Source organism: Haplochromis burtoni, unplaced genomic scaffold (genome assembly GCF_018398535.1).
Source record: "Haplochromis burtoni strain Fernald_Lab_line unplaced genomic scaffold, NCSU_Asbu1 Contig_293, whole genome shotgun sequence".
Lineage (NCBI taxonomy): Eukaryota > Metazoa > Chordata > Actinopteri > Cichliformes > Cichlidae > Haplochromis > Haplochromis burtoni.
This window is the reverse complement of record NW_024582654.1, coordinates 349,297-376,036: the sequence shown is the minus strand read 5'-3', so window position 1 is coordinate 376,036 and position 26,740 is coordinate 349,297. Positions and strand designations below refer to the sequence as shown.

At 42.4% G+C, this 26,740-nt stretch overlaps 2 protein-coding genes across 11 annotated transcripts in view; one reads left to right on the top strand and one right to left on the bottom strand.

The window, feature by feature from the left end:
- The window catches only part of LOC102311736 (citron Rho-interacting kinase), a 49,827-nt gene extending 48,252 nt beyond the window's left edge, over positions 1 to 1,575 (top strand). For all 5 annotated transcript variants that reach the window (XM_014339483.2, XM_014339481.2, XM_014339482.2 and 2 more), the window contains one exon: positions 414 to 1,575. In XM_014339483.2, coding sequence (XP_014194969.1) covers positions 414 to 437 — 24 coding nt within the window. In that variant the 3' untranslated portion in view covers positions 438 to 1,575. The remainder of the gene's footprint in view (positions 1 to 413) is intronic.
- A 3,616-nt stretch (positions 1,576 to 5,191) lies between these two features.
- Positions 5,192 to 26,481, bottom strand: mtmr3 (myotubularin related protein 3). 6 transcript variants are annotated; one of them, XM_042227960.1, is made up of 21 exons: positions 26,368 to 26,481; positions 24,225 to 24,299; positions 22,132 to 22,188; positions 21,312 to 21,401; positions 20,741 to 20,857; positions 17,658 to 17,740; positions 17,200 to 17,366; positions 17,018 to 17,114; positions 16,620 to 16,733; positions 15,748 to 15,938; positions 14,974 to 15,105; positions 14,753 to 14,864; positions 13,948 to 14,143; positions 13,681 to 13,866; positions 13,239 to 13,409; positions 11,685 to 11,842; positions 9,698 to 11,207; positions 9,452 to 9,562; positions 9,209 to 9,297; positions 7,722 to 7,748; positions 5,192 to 6,389 (listed from the first exon to the last, which is right to left on the bottom strand). In XM_042227960.1, exons 3-21 carry the CDS (start codon positions 22,132 to 22,134, stop codon positions 6,224 to 6,226), a joined length of 3,720 nt encoding a protein of 1,239 aa, XP_042083894.1. In that variant the 5' UTR covers positions 22,135 to 22,188; positions 24,225 to 24,299; positions 26,368 to 26,481; the 3' UTR covers positions 5,192 to 6,223. The 6 variants fall into 6 exon arrangements, with proteins under 6 accessions (XP_042083894.1, XP_005940614.1, XP_042083895.1 ...); XM_005940552.3 differs by having other exon boundaries at positions 11,685 to 11,830; XM_042227961.1 differs by having other exon boundaries at positions 26,266 to 26,420.
- Positions 26,482 to 26,740: the final 259 nt, after the last annotated feature.

The following is a 26,740-nucleotide window of genomic DNA, read 5'->3' as shown; positions in this document are numbered from 1 at the left end:
TTTATATAGTGTGTAACAAATCTGATAATAGAAGTCAAAATCAAACAAACAGGGAAAAAACAAAACAAAAAACACCTTCAAAGTGTGTGCACACTGCTGAGGAAAAAACCCTATAATATGCACCTTGTACTGGGATTCCCTGCTTCCTTCCTGCTGTTCCAAATAAATATTACTAGCAGCAGCGATCAGGTGCAAAATAAGACAAGCTTTATTGTTAAATTTAGCAGTTTGCTGTAAACTTCAGTAAATCATGTTTGTACGATTCATTTAAATACATATCCAGTAAGGCCACTCACCTTTAGTTTCACAACTGATGCTGCAGCTCTTCAGTAAATACAGACAACACCAAACTATTCATGATGTTTAAGCCACAGTGACACGCTTTGACCTTTGCTCTTAATCTGTGTTTGCAGGTGTGGGATCAGTCGTCAGTGTGAGTCCACTTGCTGCTCCTGACTGGAGGTTGTAGAGAACCAACTGCAAAAGCCCTTATTCCACCCTGAGTCCAAGCGCACACACACGCACGCACGCACACTGCCTGTACATAGTGCAGCGTCAGTTCCTCGTTCAACCTCACAAAAACCTGCAACGGGAGACGTCTCCTGTGACAATCCTCTTGACACGTGCTTTTATGGGAGTTATCCCACAGTAGATTTGGTGGCAGGGAACCTACGCTGATCTACAGAAGCTACTTTCTATCTCCTCAAAGTTGTAAATATTGCTGTCGGAGTTTTTATAGATAAAAGGGAAGAGTCGGCTGGTAAAGCCATGTCTATTTTTTTTAAAAAATGAGTTTCTAAAGATGTTGCAGGGAGATTAACGCTGTCGCTGGCTAGGACGTACAATATCAACCTTACATAAGAATCTGAAATATCACAGGGTTTTTTTTCCTCCGTTAAGAGAATTAAACTGACATTGAATTACTTTCATAGCTCACTAACGGAAGGGAGATCTGAGGAGGCAAGACTTTGCACACAAGACTGGATTTGATCAGGAGTTTAAAAGCTCATTTTTGTTACACGACCAGATCAACCGTGTGGTCTTCTTGCCTGAATAGCCTTTGATATATAACTGCATACGAGTGCTTCGACCGTCGTTGTCCGGCCATACTTTGTAAAACAATTAAGCAGCAGTGTTTCGCTCCAAGTGTTCCTCGTGTTGTTTTAGCAAACCTAAGAAAGAAACACGCAGCTCTGCCTCTGATGCCGGACGCCGTGCTGTCAGGCTGGCTCAAAGCGCCTCAGCTTGCTATTAGTCCGCTGCTGCCGATTATGGTACAGATGTCCCGCTTCTGTGCAGTGATATGAAGTCTAGTAACCGTCAGGGGTCGTCACTTGCTTGTATCGTTTCTTTAGAGGCAGCAAGACCACCCCCCACTCATCACATCAGTGAGCATGACTAACTTAGAGCAGCACTGTCGCTTTTTGATCGATTCTCTTGGTTGTTCTTTTCTGTCATGTACTCACTTGGATTTGCATTCTATAAGTAGAAATTGATGTTAGACAGTGTAACTTAAGATTTTCTTGATTTTTAGAGCTGTATACCAGTACACGCATTAAACATGATTCTAGTGTCCGTTTTCTTCTTTGTGTGCTCTCAGTTGCAGATTCTCCACCACAGCAAGTTGTGTCAGTGAAAGCAGGTATCACCTAGCAAGCAAACAGTCACAACAGATTCATCTTCTAGTTTATTTCTTTAATTCTACAACAATGTAATTCTCTTTAAAAGGAAATCCAGAACAGAACAAAATATTCAGACTGAACAAGGAGCACTTGTTGTTACAGGAATTTGCTATGTACAGCCATACACTCGACAGACATGAGAAGGTTCAAAGTGCTTAACAGAGGGGGTGAGAGAGGAAGAAGAAAAAGCACGAGTGATCCCTTTGTGAGAGACCCGTAATAAAAACTGCTTGGCACCAGGCTCCACCAAAGAGACACTCAGTCACACTAATGCTTGAAATGCTTGATGCATTTATACACTCACACCTCATGTGACTACTGGGCCATTGCAGTGATGCCTCTAAAAGCAAGTCAGCGTGAGTGGAAAAAACAAAACCCCAACATATGCATACTGGGGGTGGGGACACAGCAACGTTAACTGAAGCCCACATTACCAGCCCCTCCCACACACAGATCTGTCCATAACTCCAGCATGCTGTTGCAATACTGAAAAGCACACTTTCAGTCTCACTTTACTCAGATGCACCCTGTGGCAGTGTTTACTTAATGTCATGTGCAAATAAACAGCCTTTCCTCTCCCGTGAGACCATTCACATTCATGGATTGTTTAACAAGAAGTCCCTGTGACTGTGGTGAAACTCGAAAAAGGGAACTCACGCTGCTGGTCGTCAATGTGGGGAAGGTCAAAAAGCTTTGGCTTCACAAGGGAGTGTGGAGTCTTAAAATAATAAATTGTCTATTTGGACACAATTGCTCCATTTTGTTGCCATCAGATGTAGTTTGTGGAATTGACTCATCTTTCGCGAGAGGGCCAAAAATAATATATTTCAGTTCTCTTTGAAAGACTAAAGGTCAGGCTGTCGAATTAAACACTTCCACAGGAGGTCGACACTAAAAAGCACACACTTTAAGCCGGTTGTTTTGACCACCTAAAACAGCAGCTCCACCACCAGATGGCAACAATCTCAACTCAGCATCATGCACAAATCCAACAGGAAGTGACAGGAATGGGCTCAGTCAAACAGTTTTAGGATAATTAAGTAGCATCAGGTTGTCAATCACAGTTAAATGTCTGCGTTTCCTCCCTTAGTCCAAAACTTGCTGTGTTTATATCTACAGCAGCCATCTGACACAGCGAGCTGGATCATGGGGAATAGAGAGCGGCAGTCTGAACAAAGATTATCAACCTCGTCTACGCTTCTGTGCTGTACCTTTAAATGTTCCAGCTGAACAGTAATCAGGGGAGGGGTTTACAAAAAGATTTGCAACACAACAACAACCCATTCGCGCTGGAAATCTGAAAAGCAAGAGTCACTCAGCAACTAGAAGCTCAGTATGTGAATGTATGTGTGTCTACATGAACAAGTGTGGATGCAAGTAGAGGTAGTGTTTGTAGATGGGTGTGAATGGTATAAATGTATGAGAGCTTTAAAGGGGGCAGGGCTTCATTTTGGGTTCAGGCTGCTTGTTTTGGACCACTGTTCACTCAGTGCATAGACATCTCGTTGGCTACCTTTGACTGCTCACCCCCTCATAATGCTGAAATCTTTACATCCACACATGCTGCGATTGGCCAACACAAAATATTCTGACGGGATGCTGTAGCCAAAGTTCAGAAGCACCGCTCAGTCTGCGTTTCTGATTATCCTGTGGCAAAAACTGAGTTAACTGGAGTTTTAACAGCAAGTCAACAATACAAATATCAATAAATAAAATCCAAGTAGGGGGAGGAGAGAGAACCATTACAGCATCAAATCAGGTCACCCTGCTTCTCCATTTATTCATTAAAAACAAAACAAACTGCCTTAAACAGATTGCAAAATATAGGTATTTTATGCAATTTCAAAAAAAGAAAAGAAAAAAACTTTGGTGACTAATTAAGTGCCACTATTCAAAGATTCTATACATTTTCTTAAATGCTATGTAGGTATCTGAATATATTATTCCTCTCATTTACTGTACAAAAGTTGTGTCTGTGTGTGCACAAGTAGTTTGTGAATGGGTGTGAGGCTGAGCAGGCGTCTCAGCGATGCTTTGACAGATTTCATGTGGCGTTACAGACCCGGGAAATGCAGAAAGCCCTTTCTACTGCTGCTGTGCTCCTCTGTGATTTAGACAAAGTGGAATTTGTTTCGTAGTGGCTGACAGCCACCTGAAAAAAAAATATATATATATATATACATAGATAAAAAGATGTCTTGTTGTGAGCTTTACACCCGTCTGATTAGTACCAGAGGACTGGGGGGGAGAAGAAAAACAAAACAAAACAGGTTGTTCCGTCCCAGTGCCTGCTGGGTAAAACAAAACTGGATCTTTTGGCAGCAGTTGGCCGCACCGTCGTGTGCTTCAGTTTGTCCACGGCAGACAAACTGAAAAAACGTCGGTATTGATGCAGGTCTATCGGCCAAACCTGTGTGATGTTAATGCTTTGAAACAAAAAGCCAAAGCCTGAAATCAGCAGAGTCTCACAGTGAGTGCTCCCTGCACACGAGTAATAAACAGTCTGTTGGTATGGAGGAGCAGCGCAGCACGAGCTGTTAAAAGACCAAATAGCCACAAGCCTTTTCCTCTCACTAACTTGCTGCATGACTTGTCTACACGGGGGCTTCAAACACAAAATGATTCACCATCCTCACCGTGATCAGGATAAGGATGCCAAACTACTGAAAAATTTTTAAAAAGCAATTAGAAAGGAAAAAAAAAAAAAGAAAAAAGAAAAAAGTGCATTTAAATATGTGAACAGCACAGAATTTTACAAATTCACAAACTCCAGGAGTCCAGCCTCCTTTCTGTACTCTGGACTGAATCTCAACCATAACTAAATGTGATGTTCACAAAGCATCAAGGGCTTTTTGATTTGTACATCACTTGTTTGCCACCACATTTGTGCGTCTCTTCTGAAAAGCTGCTTAAAAGCTCACCCAAACAAAGCAAGCACAGTTGAGACTCGGCCCACAGAAAGTTAAAGGCTCAATTCACCCAGTTATCCAGAGTAATGACACTGCAAACAAAGGCTGCGGCCAGTTTCTTTAAAAGATACACTTCACTGTTTTACACACTTTTCAGACAAGCTCTCCTTTAGACTGAACATGTGACTGAGTGTATGCAAGCATCCTCACAGCACTCTTACCAAGTCAAAATGGCAAAACTTGCCTCACTCTCAACAAGTCTGAATATACGGAGCCTAAACAAGCTTCTTAGGCACTCTGGTTTAATTTGGAATATGATGCACTTCAGCATTCCCAGTCCAGGAGAGGGAGGAATGGGGTTTTCAAATGTACTGAGCTCTTGCACACAATGGTAGAGAGGAACAAATATTCCCAAGTGTGCTATTACTAGTTGGTGACAATACAAATGCATGTATGGTAAATATCACCTGCTTACAGAGGTTCTTGAGCAGAGGGGAACATCAATATTTAAGTGACCCATTTTTAAATAGGATACTATCACTTCAGTCACTTTAGCTGATGATCAACCAATGTCTGAAAAGCATGGAGTCAGTTTTTTTCCCACAGAGGACTTCATGTAGTTTATTACTAACTGATCAGTCTGCGGTCATGTTATCAAGTCATTACCATTAGAAAGCAGCATTTTTAAACGAGATTCTGAGCTACATAGCCGGAAGTATTAGTAATTTTAGAAACTAGTTTCCTGCACTTTTAGGACAATTCTAAAGTGTAACAGGTTCAATGGGTATGTGCCTCTCAGTCAGATCAGTCTTATTTTAATGTGGAAATCATACCTGCAAGTGTAGCATTGCAAAGTTGATAGTTTGATTGGGGGATGAATCTCACACTGGATCAGGCTTCTCAAATTTGCTTGTTACATGTATTCAGATATAAAAGGGTTTAGGTTTTATTTTCGACTGTTTGAATATGTAACCAAGTTCTCTGGTAAAAACAGCCCAACCTTACAGCATAAACAAGTTACACAAAAATATGCTGAACTGATAACATGACCTGCAGACTAATTGGGAGCAGAAATCTCAGATAAGGTCGAATCATAATAAATTTTGCTGGATTGTTGGTACCATAGGAAGTGAGGGAATATGACTACAATCTCCTCTGGTGATCTGGATGAATTGTTCCTTTAATCTTTCACTGAGACACTGGCTTGCTATGTGGATATTTCCAATGCTGAGAGACAGTCTCGTGATTGCCAGGATGTCAAAACACCCTGCAGAGATGAGTCCATGCTCCAGGCTAGGAGATGAGAAACCTTTATGATTTTTTTTTCAGGATCTTCAGGAGAATCTTTCACAGACCAAAGTCCTCCAGGAGACTTCAGCAAATATAGTGAGACAACGTCCTCTGCCTGCCTGGTCCAAGGCACCAGGATGTCCAGTTTCATTCCTTTGTGCGCAGTCCCATCTCACCAACATGCCACTCAGCTTCTCTTTCACACATACACTCACACTCCAAAGTGCAGCAGCACTCACAAAGTTGGTGGGACATTCTTTAGCTCCTGTGCTCTTCAGCAGTGCTTCCGCATCAGCGACTTGCAGCTCAGCCCGACTCCCGTCTGTCCTGGTCCTCTGTACCTCAGTTGGAGCTGGCTGTAATGGGCTTCTCCAGCTCCAGGGTAGCTGAGCCATGCTGGAGATTGCTGTAGCAGGTCTTACAGACGCGACTGGGCTCAAACAGCTGCTGGCTTGGCACTGGGATCCTCTGGTCGCAACAGCTGGCACAGAACACGTTACCGCAGTTCCTGCCAAGGAACACGGAGATGTTATTTGGGGGACTCTCACATTCTTTACACCTTAAGTTACCATGCGTCCCTGTGGTAGATTCTTAGAAAATAACACCCCATTTAAAACAGTTTACTTAAACTGGACTGATGTGAGGAGTTGGGTTTTTTGTTTGTTTTAAAAAAAAAAAAAAAAAGCTTTCAGGGGAAGAAATAAATAAAGAAAGAAAAAATATCAAGTTGGCATGTGGGCTAGCTTATCTGGATCAAGTTTATGTTAAACTACAAACATTCACTTATCTAGGAGGTCCACACAGGGAAATACTAAACACTGATTTTAAAAACAGGACTTAGGTGCTACTTATTTAAAAAAAATAAAATAAATAAAAATAACCCCACACCTGGTGAAGTGACGTTATCTATGATTCAACCATGTGTGACGCATGATAAACTTTTATTTTAAACATGATTTGAGAGTTGTGGGCAGACTCCACCCATCCAGTTTACAGTGCAGCTCTGCTGTGATGTTTACTACATGCCGCTTAGCAGAGGTGCTCCAAACAGAACATGTTGATTATTCAACTCAAAACACTGCTGTGATCACTTGACAGACAGGTCACACTGAAGATTTCAAACACCCATGCTCTAATTCTGATGTAAGGCCATGCTCACACACACAGCGCTCCCTTTCAATTGCTTGTAACCCACACAGAGCAGAAAGTGAATTAGATTCTGTTTTTCTTCCAACTCTTTACCCTTTTGCACCACCAAGTGGCCTGAGAGGTGTCTTACACCATGCTGTGCTGCTGGGAAGTGGGATGCAGGGTTTGTTAGGGGCAGCATGCTGCCAGGGTGTGTGCCGTGTAGGGGTGTAACGGTTCAGAGACAGAATCTGCAGTAACCAAAGTCCATGGTCTCCAGATGTGCCACGGTGGATTTGGAGAATCGTTACAACCCTAATGTTGTGGGTGAGTCGGGGGCAGGGTGCTGATGTGATGCTATACTAGGATGGTCGAGGCTGAGGGATCAATTTAGTAAAGATTTACAAATTTTCCAATGAAACGGGCAGCCTCTGACTGAGTGACAGCACCATGCTCACTGTCACAGCCAATTCAAAACTGCTGTATGAAAACACACTGCTACTGCTGGAGGACACACACAAATCAACCCATCTCAGAAATGAAGAGGTTTCCCTGAGAACTTGCTGATTGCCAAAACAGAATGAGGGGATTCAAATGCAGCAGGTGAGTAAGGGAAAGGGTGAGGTGGGATTGGGTTAGGATGAGGAGGAAACTGAAGGATGCTGGGTTGAAAAGGCTGGAGGGTGGGTGGGACAGGGGAGCCGGATCTCACCAGACCTCCTGAACAGGCTCCCTGCCACTGTAGAGGAGGAGAGGGGCAGAAAATGGATAAGTACTGCTGAACAGCAGAGAAAACATAACACTTAAAAAAAAAAAAAGTCCTGATGGAGATGTGTTGTGTTTAAGTTGCATTCACAGGATTCACACAAATTACATTTACAACTAAACATCCTAAGATTCAACCTCAAAGTTCTCCTGAGTGACTTATGTGATCCACTGACAAAAAGGGAAATACAGAGCAGTCAGCAGTATAAAAGGAAGTGATGACACCAGGAGGAAGTGTCCACGAGCTAATTCACCACATGATTATCAACCTGACCACCCAGTTTTGTGTGGACACATCTGTGCAAAACAAAGGGCGTCTACAATAAATTAAACAGTTTACTTGGCTCCCTGGCTCTTGTTTATAGATTGACATAGTACAGACAACCAGAGAGTGGCACCTCATTCCATCGGCAAATGAAATGCAAATTAGGTCCTCAAATTTTAAAAATAACTTTCCTCTCCTGAATGAGAGACATGATACTGGGACCAAAAGCCTTAAATCGTGCAACTATCCTGACTGTTCATCCACAGCAGGTGTAGAGAGCGTGCAGGACACTTTCTTTGGAAGGCTACTTCCACACAGTACAGACTTCTTACATTTGCACAAAGGGCATGCTTAAAGACTTTCTAAAGATTTCATACATTAGAGTGTAACACTTGGATCAAAAAGGCAAATCTGGGTCACTTAATTGGCTGCATTTAGAATAGTTGGGCATCATGTCAACAGGGGCACATGGTATTCCTTTGAAAGACCCACACTACAGTATTCAAGTACGCCATCTGTTATTCTGATTTATTACCTTATTTAGAGGGTTTAATGATGGTGCCCATTTAAGTGGTACCTGTTGCATTTTATGTGGATGCTGGAAATAAGACTGGCTGCCCCAGCGGCAGTGAACCAGGAAACATCCAAATAAACAAGGCAGGAAGTGTATAAGACAGATTTCTCCTATACAAGTCTTTAATTCACAAAACAAAACCCTTTGTTTTATTAATAGTAGACACAGCTGATTAATAGCTGCCAACATTATACCAGTTCCAAGTACTGCTTAGTGTGTCCTTGGAATATTTTGAGCAGTCACAGATTACATCATGTTTATCATCCATACATGTCTGTGCAGGGACACAGACATGCATACTTTGAGAAAAATGCATCAAGTGAGAAACTCTTATTTTGGCTTTCAACGCAAACTGATTTTAAGCTTTGGTCCATAGAGAGGAAGTAAACCTCGTCACAAACGGGTTGACAAAGATTCTCAAGTTCATCTTCAGGTACCAAGCATGAACAGCCTCAGCTGAACCTACATACAAGAAGCTCATCTGACCCGAAGAGGAGTGAGCTAAACAGCAAAGGCCTCAACAGGAGAGAAAGAATTGATTTGTGATAACTGAGAGTGAAGGCCTGAGATTCTGCAAAAACAAAGCTGTTCTCACCTGCAGTGATGTTTCCTGGTAGCAAGCCAGAACCTGCTTTCACAGCCATAACACTGGGCTGCCAAATGATCAGGGTACCAGCGGGTGACCTGCAATGTTTGGGGAAAGTATCAGTTCAGTTTCCATATACCGAGCAGCTCATCCAGGTTCTTCTGCATTGCATAAATGCGGCTAAAAGACCGCTTTGTGAGCCTTGTGCCATCCCTCCCTGACGAGGGTCTTTATATGGCTGCAGCTGCTCACCTCAGTGTCCTGCTTGTCCACCTGCTCCCAGCTGGCCTCAGAGAAGAGCTCTGTGCTGCAGCGCGACAAACAGTTTGGGTCCAAGTTGTACTCAGAGTCCGTCATTGAGGTCTGAATGGAGGGAGACAGATGATCACAGTAAGGTTCACTTTAACTGGCAATGGTAAGCAGGGCAGTCTGAAGTGGATCGCTTCCATTTACAAGTTGTAAACAGATCAGAGGGTCAGTTAACTTTCAGTGGCTTACCACTTCATCTCCAATGTCTCCGTTGATCCGGTGGGAGATAATGTGCTGTTGACTCTCCAGGCGGCTCCAGAGCTCCTGGACTTGCTTCTTCAGAGTCTCCACCTCCATCTGGTGCCCCGCTTCAATCTGCCTCAGTCTTTGCTGGATAGCATCATTGTGCAGCGTCAGCCCATCGTCATCCAGATGGCTGCGAGTTGGCTGCTCAGGGCTCATGGTGACCCGGCCTAGCAAGGCGTGACACCAGCGGTGCTGAGAGCAGCTGCCTCGTGGGTGGAGGATCAGAGAGTTGCAGCTTGCTATGGATACCTGACGGCTCAAAGGGGCCCTCTCCACATTCCCTTTGGCCCAGTAAGGTGCTCCACTTGGCTCCCCTTCGGAGTTGTCCCCATTACAAAGTCCATCCCTGCTAAGGTCAGCACGAACTGACTGAAAGGCACTGACAGAGGGCCGCTTGCTGCCCTCGCTTAAAGTTCTGATCAAGCCATGCTCACTAGTCTCCAGCCCCTTCTCTTTCTTGGAAGAGGGAACTGGGCTCCTGCCATCACTCATGAGGTGATGGTTTAAACCAACAGGTGGCTGCACAGGGAGCTCCACCCTGCCACAGACCTCTTCAGTTAAAGTCTCTGTGGAGCTTTCCATCAAGGAGGTCCTTTTATCTACCAACTCCACTGACTCAGGGACACTGTGGTCAGATTCAGAGTCAGGGCAGCTTCTCTCATCTAAGCCTTGTTTTTCAGGTGACCTATACATTAAGTCACTATTTATAGTTCTATGAGCTGCAGGCTCTTCTGGCTGACCTGTGCTACACTCCTTCGGTACATGCGCAAGTTCTTCTTGTACAGAAGATTCCTCTACATTCTCCGTCACCAAGTCCTCAGTTCTCTGAGACGCATTTGCTTCCTGTTGATCCTCTTCCTCTTCCTCTTGTGTGGGCACAGAAAAAGAGTCACCGTTCTCCTGAGCCTTCATCTCACCATTTTCTGGGAGCTGACCATTAGCAAACATGTCTCTCTTCATGACAGTCTCACTGACATCCACCATCTGATGCTGCTCTACATGTCCATCCACCTCCTGGTCTACAGCATTAAAAACCTGAGCAGTATCAGCATGGTCCTCTCTTGGCACGTCGCATCCTGCCTCCTCCTTTGTGGCTTCCTGAAGAATGTTCACCATTTGTCCCTCAGCCACACCCACTGCCACAGAGAGCTCTGCCTCCTCCGCTGTATCTTCTGCTGGGTTCACAGAAGACTCTTCTCTACGTTCAGTATTTGAGCCCTGGGATTGCTGCTTGCTGTGATCCATCTCAGAGCCCAGTCTGTCATGATATGGCTGCACCTCATCCTGGTTCTCCCCTCCTTCAGGCCCCACTGCCACATTGAGCTCCAGAGACCGCCGGTGGTCCTGCCACTTCTCATTCAGGCTTGGGTCACTGGAGCGACGGTTGGGAGCCAGTGAGCTTCCCAGCTCACACGCACTAGGCAAGTTGTCAAAGGAGCGCGTCTTTGTTCGCCTTAACAGGAAAGGAGAAAAATAATTACAAACAAGCGGCATTTCATTACATAACAATAGCCTAGTATGCTTGACAGCCTATAATTTAATGAGAAACTGCAAACAACTATAAAATGTTTGCCTAACAAATCACTCACATGTCTGTCTCATCAAAACAGACATTTCAGCAAAGACCATCTCTTTAATTCTGACCTGGCTGTCACAAACTATGTAAATGAACGGGCATTCACAGCACTTCTAGTCCTATCGACCACCTGAAGCGCTTTAATGACAGCCTTAAAGACTACTTCCTGTTGCACTTCCAAGATGTTTTGACTGTCGTGACACAAGAGCATAGACTGCATCTAAGCAGAGCATGTGACCAGCAGAGTGGAAAAGCCGGCCCCCCTCTGGCTGTGGGAAGTCTGTGGCTTGCGTTTTATCTTACACGATAGGGAGAAGAGTGGGAAGGGGTCGGGTGCCAACGCGCCAGGCTCACCTGCCCAGGGGTGCATCTTCCGGGTTGGCACCGGGCACTGGGTAGGGAGCGCAGGAATCATCGGAAGGAGTGGTAGGGGAGGAGCTGGGCAGATAGACGGCCGTCCACAGCATCAAATTCCGTACATGACACACTGGATGGAGAACCTGAAACAAGAGCTGCAAACTTAACTCAAGATATAGTCAGACATGACGATGACAAAGGTTATCTGAATGCAAATCTTTAGAAAGGAGTAGAATAGAATAAATGAATGAACGAACAAGAAGTGCCTAAATCTGGGATGAATAAAGTTTTATAAGATTTGTCAAGAACCTCTAAACTAAACTTGATCCAAGAATGTTGTTTCTTTTCATACCAAGAGGACAATATTTATGTCTGCCCGTCTCCACCCACACAAAGCAAATGCAAAAGTAGTAACCACAAAAATGCAATTCTCAGAAGGGTGTCAAAAGCACTGGTATCTCACAGTATTTTAGATTTATTGCCAATTGTTATGTACAAAAATTTACAGCACTCTTGGGTTCCTTAAAAAAAAAAAAAAAAAGAAAAAGCAGCATGTGAAGACATGCTGTATGCAATGGCAAGAAGCACAGAGCTTGATTCTGAGATAGTTAGATTTGACAGTTTCAAACAGGACGATCTCTTTAAAAGCTTCCTTTTATACTGTATCCTGATCACTTCTAGTCAGTTTTGTTGAAAGCAGAAAACCTTTGAATGAGCTTTAGGAAATCTTTCATTTAACTGCAGGAATCGATCTGACTGACTTTCCACTCATGAACAATCCAGACACCTAAGTTTCAAAGTTCACTATATCTCTACAGTAATTCCACACGTCTTTGTTCTGTAGTGTACGCAACAACAAGAAAAGCTGAGGTATGTCTGAGACAGAGAGCATCAGTGGAGCACTGCTAGCTGCACTCCATATGACAGGAAGGGCAAAAAGTGGATCAAAATTACTGATGCAGTTAGATCAGTAATAAGGAACTGCTTTACTAAAATACAGTTATGTTATTCACTTTATTTATACTTTTCTCATATCAGAGCACGCAATCAGGCCGCTACATAATGCCGTCAGACACTAGTTTCTCTATTCCTTGTCCTCACTCTTAGTGCACCTACTTACACTTACTAACACCACGTGTTGAGTAGAGCTGATAGGTTAATGACAGCATAATGAGTGTGAGACAGTCAGCTAAGCTCACAGTAAAAGTATTGCTGTTTGAGCTTTTCACTTTGGTCAAGTAAGTCTATGCAACTTTTACATTTATGTAAACATGGCAAGAGAAAAGCTGTCGGCTTCACTGTGTAATACCTCTGAACTAGTGAACTGCTGCTGACGCAGTGTAGTAACTAACAACTGAATATAGTGACATTCTGTCACTGACGTCCCCATCCAGCTTTCTGAGCTGGGAGCCGATCAATTCTGTCCAATAGCTTGGTACAGCCCCAGTTGTCTTTAAGTTTAAACATTAAATGTTAAAGTCAGAAAAGACAAAGACACGAGTATCTTTGCTTCCTTTTAGCAGGACTGAATGGTTAAAAGTGTTGACGTACAATTTCGGAGTGTGAGGAGTAGAGCATGTTCCTCAGAGAGCGGTTGGCTGGCCTCAGGAGTGACCAGACCGAGCAGGTCCTCTCCTGAACGTGACGATCCTCCCTGTCCTTGCCGCTGTTACACAGGAAAGTACCGAAGAGGCAGGAGTAGGTGTGCTGCACCAGTTTCACCTGCACAAATGTGACACAAACACTTGTATACAAAATTATCAAGTATAACAAAATCATGGATAAAAAGTTCCTCATATTACATTTTAGCGCACCATGAAGGTAAATGCATATCAATCTCTCACATCTGGAACCTCAATGTAACTACACTTTAATCAGAGACACCATTATGTCTGTAGATAAATTGCTCATTTCTGATTTTGGATTCTGTTGTTGTTTTAAAAAAAACAAAAACAAAAACAAAAAAAAAAACCACAACATTGAATGTACATACCAGGAAGGCTTCATTGAACTCAAATGAGCATGGAAACTGCCTCTGCAGTTGGTGAACACAGTCCAGCCACTGCAAGAAAACAGGGCAGCGCTCATTCAGGTCCTCTGAATTTTCTCCATGGCCACATCGGTCAGCAAACTTGTGGCCGAAGTCCAGCCATTCTGTCTCCACCAAAACTTGGAAGCCCTGCATGAGATAATCCGATAAATGCTTTTATCATTTTTACATTTTATTTGCATACAACAACACTGTCATCTCCATCCATACCTCAATAGTGCGGTAGTAAGGGTCCAGCAGTAGCTTGGACAAAGCAACAATCTGTGGTGTGCGGTCCCAGCCATCAGAGCAGTGCACAAGAACAGGCCTGTGGTCTCTGTTCACAGCGTTGACCACCAGCAGAGCTGCCTTCAGTAGCAGGGACAGGTGTTGCAACCACTTTGTGCCCTCAAGTGCAGAAAGCCAGCTGCAAACAGACAGCAAAAGCCTATAGTGCCCAGTTTAAAGCTGAAGTGCTGAAATGAATATAATCTTTAAAAAAAAAAAAAAAAAAAAAAAAAAAAGTCCAACAACACCATGTTATGAGACTAGTAGGACACATACATACACCCTGACCCACATAAATTATGATTCTTTCACATTACATAGTTTATAAATCTAACCGCAACTGTGTTTTCTAGATCAATAGAGATAGACACGAATTACCATCTCATGGTTCACACACACTTATCTCCATCTTGATCTGCAAACCATAAGGGGGAGGGGAAAAAAAACAAAAAAAACAAAACAAAAAAAAAAAACTCCACACAAACACTTCAAGCTGACAGTTCAGCTACACATCACTGCAGTGTTGAATATGGCAGTGCAAAGGGAAAGAGGGTTTGGGCCAAGTTCTCAGTATCAGGCGCAGCTGTAAGGCCCAAGTCAAAACGGCTATGATTGCTAGTTACATCCAGCTACTACTAAAGGTTGTTGGGGGTTTTGAGTTTTAATAGTTTAGCGTTAGCGTTGTGTCATAAAATCTTGACTTGGAAAATCTGGGTGTACTGCTGGAGGCATATTTACAAACACATACTTGGCTGGGTCAGGCATCTGAGTGCAGAGGAATCGTAGAGACTGGAAACTCTTGCGAATGGAGTGGATGTTAGCCATTCCCATGAAAACCACCTCGCAGTTGGGATAGTATTCTGAAATAAGATGAAAGTAACACTTACTTTAAGCCAAACTGAGCTGCTAAATCGAAGACACACTGACCCAATTCTGTATGCGACTTGGGACCAAACAGACGGGACTTACCTGGGCATTCACAGCCTCCACCTTTGGCCCTGTTAGCTACAGCAGCTGCATAGGACCTGGCATCTAAGATCAGTAACTTCTGAGGTTGGCTGGCCAGTGTCTCCACCTCTGAGCTGTTGGTCATGGAGGATTCTGACAGGCACACACACACACAAAAACAAAAGAGTTACAGCTCAGGTTGTATAAAGCACCTTCTGGGGGCATAAGTGAGATTCTTTCAGGCACATTAAACATGTCTTTAACAGAAGTTTACTGTAGTTTGCAGCTTCAGACAAGCACCAACAAATCAGACAAGTCAACAGTGTCTGCTGCAAATTCATAAAGACGGCAACACTTCAAGAAAATGTGCAGTGGTAGGTGTATGTTCAGCTGGAAGCATGCATTTGTCTGTGGGCGTACACGGCATGTCAGTGAGGCTGACTGAAGGCCATTTTACACAGATCTCACTGCACCACTAAGGCCCCTCCTTGTGATAGCTTTGCTTGTTTACACTGAACTAAAGAGAGCCAGCATAACCCTGCAGCAGTGCGGAGTGTTATGAATGAATGCTGGGCTAACATGATGTAACAGTAGTTTCTAGTATGATGCAACACAGGGACCCAAATTTCAAACATATGGGTTCTGCTTTCAAAACAATAGCAAGCAGGTGAACAGACTTTGAGAAAGAAGGGGAAACATTTCAGCTCTGACAACCTCTGCTGCCAAATAAAGCAGAATATTAACATATCCTACTCTGAGTGGGCAGTATAAAAGTGTCTGAGTGAGAGCTCTTACCAAAATCAGTGTCAGGCAGGTCTGAGCTATTGGTGTAGCTACCGTTGGGAACATGTTTTTGGGAGCTGCTGTCCACGGCACAGGCCTTGGCAATGGACTGAACCAGGTGCTCATCATCAGCGTTCCTCCAGCCCCACCAGCTGACCTCTGGCTGGCCACAGCGGGCAATTACAGCCCCAGTAGTTGTATGCCTATGTGAAGGGCAAGTGAGGAGAAGTTAGACTGGTAATGTCTGGCCAAGGTAGAGTTTATTTAATGGAAGTAATCAATTTAATGATAGTAATACCAGTACAAATCCTACAGAAGACGACGACGACAATTTATTCCCTTTCACAGCATTTTATACTACTTTTAACTTTTCTTAGATTTCCAAAGACTTAGAACGCACAAGTATATTAAAAATAGAACTTCATTACCACAACTCAGTGTGTCACATGTATGAGGTAGACCTTGTAGTTTTTCTTAGGCACAAAGCTTCAGAAATGCCAGTTTATGCAATTTAATATACTAAAATAGTAAAAAACTGAAATTTTATGTTCTGTGATGCACAAAACAGGCATACGAAGTCTTCACTTCTGATTGGCTTAAGCATGAAGTTGCCCAAACAGTGCCAAGCATTATTAAACAAAAAGAGCCAAAAAATGCTTGAAGCACTTCCAAAATTGGTGACGTCAGTGCTTTTGGTCGGGTAGCACACTCTAAACAAAACAAAAAAAAAAAATCAGAAGCTAGGAGGGTTTGTGGCACTGATATAGAACAGTCAAGATTTTATCCAACAATTGCTTCGTTTCCGCTGCATAAGGAAGCTTTTTACCTCTCTAATGATAAACAGGCCAAGTGTCTGCTTTTAATAGCTGCTTTAAAACACAAACCTGTAAACTACAGCAGGAAACCTCTTCCAGGAGCGGAAGGCTGCCACATTTTCTAGCTCTTTGTCAGTAATCCAGGCTGGCACTAGGAGTTGCTGAGGATAGCTGGGGCAAAGCCTGGCAGTGCAGAAGGGCACAAAGAGCAAAGTTAAACAAGGAGAGGGAACACCAAAGGATTGTGATGGCTCAACAAAAGTCTCTGTCTGCAGACACCTAATCCTGGGCCAGCCCCTTATCTGTCCAGGGTTCAGCACTCATGGAGTACAATAACACAACCACCCACTGTTTAACACATACTGACTTGTGCTGTTTGCCAATGAAAGCAAAGGATGGAATCCATCTTCTAGCTGCAATTCTGAAATCAACACGGAAGCAGTATCCTGAAAGAAAGCCGCATCTACCTGAACTTGCTGTTGATATCAGATATCCTCCAAGCATTTTGAGTGTCAAAGCCCATCCTCTCCACCTCATTCTTGAACCATGAGGTCACATGTTCACCTACAGTGACAGCAGAGATGTCCGATAAGCAAAATACAGGTTTGGGTAAGTTTCTGTAAAGACAAGCGAGGAATTAAAAGTGTACCTGGTCTGCACAGCTCGCCATGCTGCTCTTTCTCTCCTGCGTACACCTCCATGCACCAGGCGTGGAAGGCAAAGGCAAAGAGGTCTTCCAAGCGAGACGGAGGCCTCACTGCTGTGTTCAGACGTTTCAACCATTCCTGGCACTGCTCAAAGGTGGAGATCTGACATCTGGGGATAAAATTTAAAATGTGATCTTTCAAAAAGAACCAAATGCAGGAGTCTAGTACTCAAAAACAAAAAATAAATATTACTAATAGTACAAATTTTATCTTAAATGTTATCCTCAGTTTTCAAGAGAACATTTCAAACCCGTTTACTGTCATTTTGTCATACAAAGCAGGCTCACACTAATCACCTAATGTCTGTTTTTGATACTGCAGTGATTACTACAAACTTACGGAAGTGACATGACTCAAAGTTTCTCATCTAGACAAAGACAGGAAGCTTCAATGGTCATACCTGATGACTTTACAATCCTTACAGGTGACATGAAGCTGGAACATCTCTCTACACTCCACACACTCAATGAGCTGAAGAGGAACCTGAAGAGGGGGGGAAAAAAAACCAAAAAAAACAAAACAAGGAACCGTCACATCACTTATACACTGCAACACTAGTGTATAGCCTTAAAAAAAAATAAATAAATAAAAAAAAATCTCAAACCCATGCAGTCAGTACAGGTAGTGTGGCAGACTCGAGCAATCCTTTAAGCAAATTAGTGGTGGCTGGATAGTGGCTTCATGCCAACAACACAAAGTATGTGCTGATGTGCAAGAGCAGTTTAAAGTATAAATAAAAACGAAACCATCAGACACAGTGCTAAAAATTCAACGTTAAAAGGTTATTTGTTGAAGTACATTTTAATCACATCATCATAAAATCACATCCCATTCTGCTCTGCAAATATAGACTGCTGTCAGAAAATTCAGACTCTTTCAAATCTTATTTCAGTTTTACTCGAATACTTCAAAACCTACACAGCACACCTAGGAACAACTGAGGCCATTGCTTAAGAGTGCTGAAGAGTCAGAATAAATCAGTGTTTATTAAAATTTTGATGGGAAAACTATATAACCCCACCACCATAAATAAAAAAAAAAAAAAAAAATTAAAAAAAAATTCTTAGGATGAGTCCACACAAGATGTGGAAAACTTGAAAGAGTCTGAAAACTTTCCAAACAGACAGCACATAATCCTCTTAACTTTCCTTTTGGTTCCCCATTTGCAAGGAAAAAGAAAAAAAAAAAAAAAAGCAATCATCCGAGATCTTACAGTTGTATCTGCATTTCCCTTTGGCACAAAGCCATTTTTCCCCTCTCCCCGGCACATAGCAAAGTACAGAACCGGCTTGTGCTTATGACTTAACAGCATACTTTAAATACTGCAGGGAAATACCTATGCTGCCTTTGACTAAGCTTTGTTAATTAGATAATATTTCAGTAGCTCTGTGGGATAAAAAGTTAATGTTCACAGAGTCTGGAGTCATGCATGATCATCAGCACGTCAAGCTCTCCAGACATATGCACAGTGGCAGAGTCACAGCCATATGGAGATTTTATTGTAGTATTTAGAGCAGGGGTGGGAAATTCCAGGCCTCGAGGGCCGGTGTCCCACAGGTTTTAGATCTCACCTTGGGTCAACACACCTGAATCACATGATTAGTTCGTTTCCAGGCCTCTGGAGAACTGCAGGAGCTAATTTAGCCATTAAATCAGCTGTGTTGGTTCAAGGACACATCTAAAACCTGAAGGGACACCGGCCCTCGAGGCCTGGAGTTGCCCACCCCTGATTTAAAGGTTGGCAACCTAAATGCTGTGAGGATAGATTTCCCCCAATATGCATTTTTTGTCATTTCTAGTTTAATCCAGCACCTTGTGCAAAACTAACAAGCAGTTTTCTAGTCCGAGGCCAGCTTGTTAACAGGCAGATACACACAAAACTGTACAGTTTAACCACACCATGCAGCTCTTCCGGGTACTTACTGACATCTCACAACAACAACTCTATGCAAAACAAAGAGAATACTAATGTAAGCGATGCATGTCGATTTGTGTGAGGCTGGCGTCACCGCACATTCCACACATTCATGCATCTTGCTGTCACAACTTAATTTCCACTTTCTAATCTGCAACCCTAATCTAGCCACCATGAAAATTCCTGGGCTGCTTGTTAACAACCTCTCGCTCTCTTGCAGCACATCCCACCCCTGATTTGTGAGCTCCGGCAGATTTGCCATGTGATGCAACACATTCAAATATGTGTGAGGAAAATGCTGGCTGTGTGACATGGGCACAGGGAGGCACTGTGTAAGGCATGAACCAGAGGGTTCCTGAGGTCAACAGGAAACACTGATGGATGCACAAACTGTAGTAAATACACCAAAATAAATAAATGTTCCAGTTATTTGGATAAGTTGTCTTTGAGACTAAAACTGGTGTATTCATACCTTCATTTACTGAATAACTACAGCTTGTATGACTTGGAAATAAAAAAAAAAGCCACACACACTTTCAACTTTTCAGAAAGATATTACTTGTTGATGAGATTCTTTGTGCGTTTGGTCTTTTAATGAGAGTTGAAATGACAAATGAAATAAAAACATTTCAACACTAAAACAATGAGCAAATAAACTTTTCTATAGATGATTAAACATTTTCATTGAGGCGGAAGTGAAACAACAAAAACTTCTGTAGCACATGACTGCACATTGCAAAACTGTCTTGTGGTTGTACGTCACTAGCTGATTAGCTTTATCAAATGATGGCAGATACTCAACTAAGATAAACAATGGAAACAAAAATTTAAATAAATAAATAAATAAATAATAGTAATAACTTTTTAAATACTACACAACATAGAAAACAGTTTAAATAAACTAAAAGTCCAGGACCACTGGGCTTTAACAGGCTGGTAATACGAGGTAAAGGTGGCCAGCAGGCACCAAGACCCTGGTGAGTTTAGGTCTTTAAGGCAAGCAAGAGGCTAGCTGCAATATGATGAGAAACCATGAAAAGCCAATGAAATTCACAGACTAGTCATGACAGGGTGACTACCACTGATAGTGTAAAGGGTCCTGTGTAACTTTAGGCTCTAATAAATCATCTTTTTCTGAAAAAAGAAAAAGTAAAGATCCATACAAGGCCAGTGTGATGGTAAATGAAGACCATACTTTGTTAACAAAGCTTGTCTCTAACATAGTGAAAAGACATGGAAAGAAAGGCCCTGGCTGTTATGCAGGAACCTGTGGGCCAACTGCATCCATGGCAACGGCAAGTTCCAGAGAGAAGCCAAAGCGAGCAGACGAGTGTAGAAAGAGAGGTGATGAAGAGTCACATGGCACTGCTGCCAGTGGAGAGCAGCTTTGAATGGCCTGGTCACCACAGTGCTGGCCCTAGCTCTGTCCATTCACAAAATACACACATACTGATACAGCCTCCAATGGAGACAATGTGGTTCATTTTGCAGCGATTTTGTGCCACGTGAAAGATTTTTTTCTCTGAAGCTACAACACTGAAGCGCACTTGTCACTTAGAGATACTTACATTGACAACTGACTTTTTGAACTTTATGTGTAAGCGGTAGTTGGACATTGCAATAATGGCATCCTCTGCTCTCCCCACATATTCTGTGAACTCCCCGTGCAGCTCAGGAAAGGGCACCTGACAACAGCAGGAGAGAAAACATTTCAAATAAACGGCAGAGCTACACAGACACAAATATAGTGGGAAAAGTCATGAGTCATATGACAACTTGAAAGTTGTGTCAATATTTTGCCCATTTAAAAAAAAAAAAAAAAAAAAAAAGAGCCAGAATCCAGCTTACTCAAAGCAACAAAAAGAAAAAGAAAAATAAGTAACCAGAAAGAGTCAGAGTGTCCAACTAGGCAACAATGAGTTTCTGAAGAGGTGGTAAAAGTTTATTGAAGTGTTCTGAAGAAACACTTCAATCCTCAACACAAACTCTTGAGCATAAAGGGTAAGCAGAAGCAAGCAAAAGTCCCACATGTCATCAGGGTTGTGTAACTGATTAGGAAAGATTTACACAACCGTCACCGAGTTGGTTTTCGCCCTCATACTGCACAAAACAAGCAGCTAGTTGCAGTGGTTTTCTTACCTGCATGTTTTCCTCCTCCAGGACGGGGGACTTCTTGGGGAAGATCTGATTGGCCTGGATACACTCCAAGCTCTGCTGCCCCTCCTCCTCCTACAGTGCAATAGTCTGTTAATGTTTCTAGTTAACTAGTACTAACAACTTTAACTATGACATTCCTCTTCACACACATTCATTTTTTGTCTGACTACTTTCTAATCTGTTTGGAAGATGCATGCAGTATATTTTTGTAATGTAGTGGCTGTGGTCAAAACTAACTATTTTATGCTTATACAGCCACACAATGATCTTGTGCTGACAGTAACAGACTCTGTAGCATTCTTGTTTGGCCATTAACAGATTTTAGTATGTCTTTGCTCAGTTTTCAATCCAAGTTTGTTTGAAAGAGATGATAGATATCACACAGTGGAAGAACTTCCTCCGAGATCTTGTCTGAACACGAGCAGAGCTAATATGAATAGTTGCCACAGCTAGAAGAGCACCATGCCTAGGCCAGACAGGGACAGGCACAACATAGCAGCATGCCAAAAATGGGAACAGAAGAAAAAAAAAGCCAGGTTCAAAAAAGGCAATGCATCAGATCCAGAGGTTATGTCATAGTGCAATGCAACAACTCATTTCGGCAGTGGAAACTGAAAGTGTTCCTGCATAGATGGCAAACTTGGAGGACCTTTGATACTGCTGACACTGACATAAATATCTGCCTCCTGGTAAACCGTGCTGATTAAGGGTAAAAATCAATTGAGAGTTCCGATTATAGAGACAGTACTCAGGCCACACAACAGTTATTATCAAAAGCATGCCTGGGATGATAATACATTACCATGGCCCCTGTCAAGGAGTGTGGGTCACCCAACAAGGAACTCCGGCCTGGATCTGTCTGTAGAAAAACAAAGAGACAAGTAATTTTTTTTCTTTTTTAAATTAAAAAAAAAAAAACAACAACAAAAAAAACAAAACAATGCCAGTAACTTCAGGAGAAAATGGCTCATTTAATATCAAGGTATCTTGTTATTGCTGGTAATGTTTTAAACTCAGGCTTTCCAAGAATTAATCAAATTATTAATGGAAATTCTCCAACCCACAGGCTACCCGAGGTCAATAGATATCAGAAACATTTTTAAACATAACCTAGCCCAGTAAATCTCCATTCACCACCTGAACAAACTTGAGAACTCCCTGGGACAAGATTTTTGGGAGGCGGAGGGGCTGTTGTAGTTTATTGAAGAGCTGAACCCACACACGGGCAGCAAAGATGCATTTAAAGAAGAGTTAAAACGCTGGAGTTACTGTCAGTAATAGTCAGATCATTTGCTGGTTTAAAAAAAAAAAAAAAAAAAATTTAAAAAAAAAAAAAAAAAAAAAAAAAAAAAATTTATTAAAAGAAAAAAAAAAGAAAAAAAAAAACAAAAACACCAAGACGCCTCCTACCCATGCTCATTTTTTGTTTCACACAGAGACAAAGCTTTAAAATTGTGTCCAATTTTATAGTCTACCAAGAGCTTTAATTCTGGCAGATTTATCTGCCTCCTCTCTCTGATGCTTTGCCCTTGCAGCATGCAACATGTCTAAACGGGGGATGGACTATCGAGGAATCTCTCATAGATATGCATTGTCACTTGCAAACTGAGTAGTACATATTACCAGTAACACAGGCAAGGTAACCCCCCCCCCTCCTCAAATAAGAGTGAACAGAGTCATCTCTTTCAACACATCTAGGGCAGGGGTCCCCAAACCCAGTCCACGAGGGCCGGTGCCCCTGCAGGTTTTAGATCTCACCCTGGGTCAACACACCTGAATCACATGATTCGTTCATTACCAGGCCTCTGGAGAACTACAAGACATGTTGAGGAGGTAATTTATCCATTTAAATCAGCTGTGATGGATCAAGGACACATCTAAAACCTGCAGGGACACCAGCCCTCGTGGACTGGGATTGGGGACCCCTGATCTAGAGTTTACTTCAGCCTGTCAGCATCACAGATGATTGTCAGAACTACTGGCACAAAACCAAATGAACTAGCAATTGGCTAATCAACTTTCTCAAAGCATTTCACTATGAATCCTGATCGTGGATCTCCACTGTAAAAAAAAAAAAAAAAAAAATAGAACTTATGGAAAAACAAATTAGCAAATTGGTCTGACTAGTTGGCCAGTATCCCTAGTAAGAATTTCATTGTCATTTAGGGACACTACTAAACTGTCATTTCGCCAGAAGTGAATGCATCCACAATTAGGTTCGCAAATTCAGTTCAACATGCATTTAATTATTTAAACCAGAAACCCTCACCTTTGCCCACATACAACCCTGGTTCTTGATGGTGTGGGTGTGCTAGAAATACACTGAAATCCACTTTTAAGGTTTCAAACCTTGTTCTCGAAGCTGGCCCAATCCTGTATGTAAATACATGTTTGTGCAGACACCAGGGTGGTTGAGGGGTTAAGACGCCAACCACAAACTACAATATCCCCAGTTTGACTCCAGACAAGATCTCTGCTGCATATGAGTCTCAACTCTGACCAACCTCATTTCCTCTCATTTCTCTGCTGACATGAACAGAATAGCAGCATTTTCTACATAAATTTTAAGTGTTTCTGTTGGCATTAGAAAGCATGTGAGCATATTTTTAAGTTTACACATATAAAAGAAAAAGTAGTAGTAGAAGCAGAAGAGAAAAAGGAAGGATCCAGGGAGTGGCTCATAATACGCTGAGGCTGTACATGAGCACCTGGATGCACAAATGCCTTTCCCATGCAATTTGTCCAGGCATTGGGAAGACTGTAAACGATGATCATCTATGATATGTTGGGCAGTCAGAAAAATGGCAGTATGGGGAAAAAATCCAATGGTTGGATTTACATGGTTAAAATTGAAGAAAATGAACAAAATGTGAAAACATAGATTTTTAGACTTACCACAAACAATCACTAATGGATGATAAGCAGACCTGATATCCTGTGTGGAAACTCTCACAAGTAAGACATGGAAATCTGTGGAAATGAAAGTGAATAATGAGAAAATGCTTCTCCGTACTGAGACACACAAGCTACAGAAGCGCTTTTGATTCACTGGCAAATATAGATGCCCTGGTGGTCACAGTGGCTTGCATGTGAGCTCAGATACCACTTAAAACTGTACTGCAGACTGGAAAATAAGCCAGCTGGTTCTCCGAGCCTACAGTTTAGCTTGCATAAAGACATGGTTCAGGCACGTGAACTGATCGGCTAATGTTCACCTTCAAAAAGAATAAAAAAATTAACAATTATGTGCACAATGCATATTTAAGAACATACAGTCACATTTTGAGGTTCTTAAAGGGTAGTGAAAGAAATCAGAAATGTTAGTGTTCAATGAATTGTGCTTTGTGGTTCAACTACCCAACAATGGTTGGTAATTTGCCCAAAGGGTTGGCCAAGCAGAGCCAAAGACCTTGCAGGACTTGTCCAGTCGCTGAAAGTTTTCAAGTTCCTACCCAGATTGCCCTTGAAAGAGCAAAAGAAATGCAACTTATCAAAAACAGTAAAAGCAGCAGCAGCTTTGTTGGTCAGATCTTGTAAACCATCAATAAAGAGCTTTTTCTTACATTCTGTTATCGATATCCTCTAACATCACTTTTCAAAAGGCAACCTGTTAGGATCTCTCAGCAAACAGGCCCACAAGTAGTTGTAAAGGTCAGCTACGCTTGCAAAGACTGAAACTTGATCTAAGAGGGTCAGTGGAGGGGCAGCTCAGGAGAGCAACACACCTTCTCAGGAACATTTAAGCAGCCTGGAGACAGAAAGAAGACAAAATATCCCGCTGTACTGCCAAAAGTATCTCCGGTCATTGAGAGAGTTGCGAAGGAGGCAAACGAGGTCATTACTTCACTGAGAGTAGAGGCCAACTTTTACTGCTGCTGCTACCTGATAAAGCATATCTGCCCAACACACGGCTCTGTTTACTGCAGCCCGCTCGTGACCCGTGGCTACGGCTCAGTCTGGCTCTCAGTTCAGCAGTCACACAGAAAAGTCTAAGCCCCTTAGAGCCTTAACCTTACTCCTATCCCGTGACAGGCCAGTCATTTTCACAAGTGGTAACAGTATCGACACTATAGCGTCGAAATGATATAAGGAAAAAACAAGAAACGAGACAATTAACCAACACGTTTGACAGCGGAGCTTTGCGTTTACAGCCGGGTAGCCATACTGAACAGCGCTGCTAAACAGTGTATAAACGCAAAAGCCTTGGCTAACTTCGTATTTGGGGAAAGGATTTCCCAGCTCAATTTTAACATTTTGTCGTTACCTTTTACTTCACTACGGTGAATAAAATGTAAACTAGACTTAATTAATCACCAGTTAATGTTATTTCAACTAGTTAGTATTCGATGTAAAGATACCGGTAGTTTTGGCCACTAAAAAATAAGCTACGGTCAACCCAAAAACAAATGCTTCTCGCAAGTGCTCTGCAACGTTACATTAACACGTTGCTAGTTGACGAAAAGCCGTTTGCAAGGGGGAAAAAAGAAAATAGCTAACGTTTCTTGTACTAACAGGTTGTTAAGTCAAGTAACTCCTCTTTCGTTTTTTCCTTTTTATTTTTGAATAGCGGTTAGCTAGTTTTTCTGCAGCCATGTAATGTAAACTGTTGGCTAACCAGTGTTCATCAACAACCACTCGACAGCGTAAAATAATGCTAGCGAGCTAACGCTCAGTCGAAGAGCTATTTACATGCAAACAGTGGAAATTAACATTTGCTGGCAGACAGTGAACTGTTATGCAGCGGTCTCTTAACACTCGACGTTTGGCATTAAAAGCCGTGACAGAGAGCAGCGCGTAGATCTGCTAGCTAGCACTAGCTGGTTAGGCTGAAGCTGCTTTCTGCAACTGTTTTTGTTGTTATGAGATGGAGGGCGGACCCCAGAGCGGAGGCCTCTGTCAAAACACACCGAGCAACGACTACAACCGGCGGACTCACCAGTCAAACGAGTGCTGAGGTGTTAGACGACAAAGACTCATCCGGAACTTGTGCAATTACCAAACATTAAAACAACGTGTCCAACATGAACATGAATCGTACCAGAGCCGAGGCCAGCTTCACTGCGTCCCTTTCCAACACCGAGCCGTCGTCGCCATCGCCGCGAACTCTCTCGTCTAAAGAGCCCTACGTGTGAGTGACGTCATCGCGTCAGAGCGGTTCTCTGGAAAAGGGGAGGGGCTCAGCCACACGGTATGTCATGTAAACACTGGCAAGTGGGATGCCTGATAAATTAATATTACAACAGTTTTAAAACTTTTTTTTTTTTTGTATTTAGGTAGAAAGGCAATCTCAAGTATCATCGATTTTCAAACGTCTTATAAGCAGATAGAGAACATCTAATTAAACAAATGGGACACTATATTATATATATGCTAATTTTACACACTAAAGTAAAATATGTAGTTATATATCT

Bases quoted from the DNA above. Each gene is read 5' to 3' on its own strand.
- mtmr3 (XM_042227960.1), bottom strand. The intron at 15,939-16,619 runs GTTTGTGTTTTA...CCCTTCACATAG, and splicing joins TTTCCTGCTGTAGTTTACAG to GCATACAACTACTGGGGCTG. The intron at 14,144-14,752 runs GTATGTGTTTGT...GTCTGTTTGCAG, and splicing joins CAGATGCCTGACCCAGCCAA to CTGGCTTTCTGCACTTGAGG.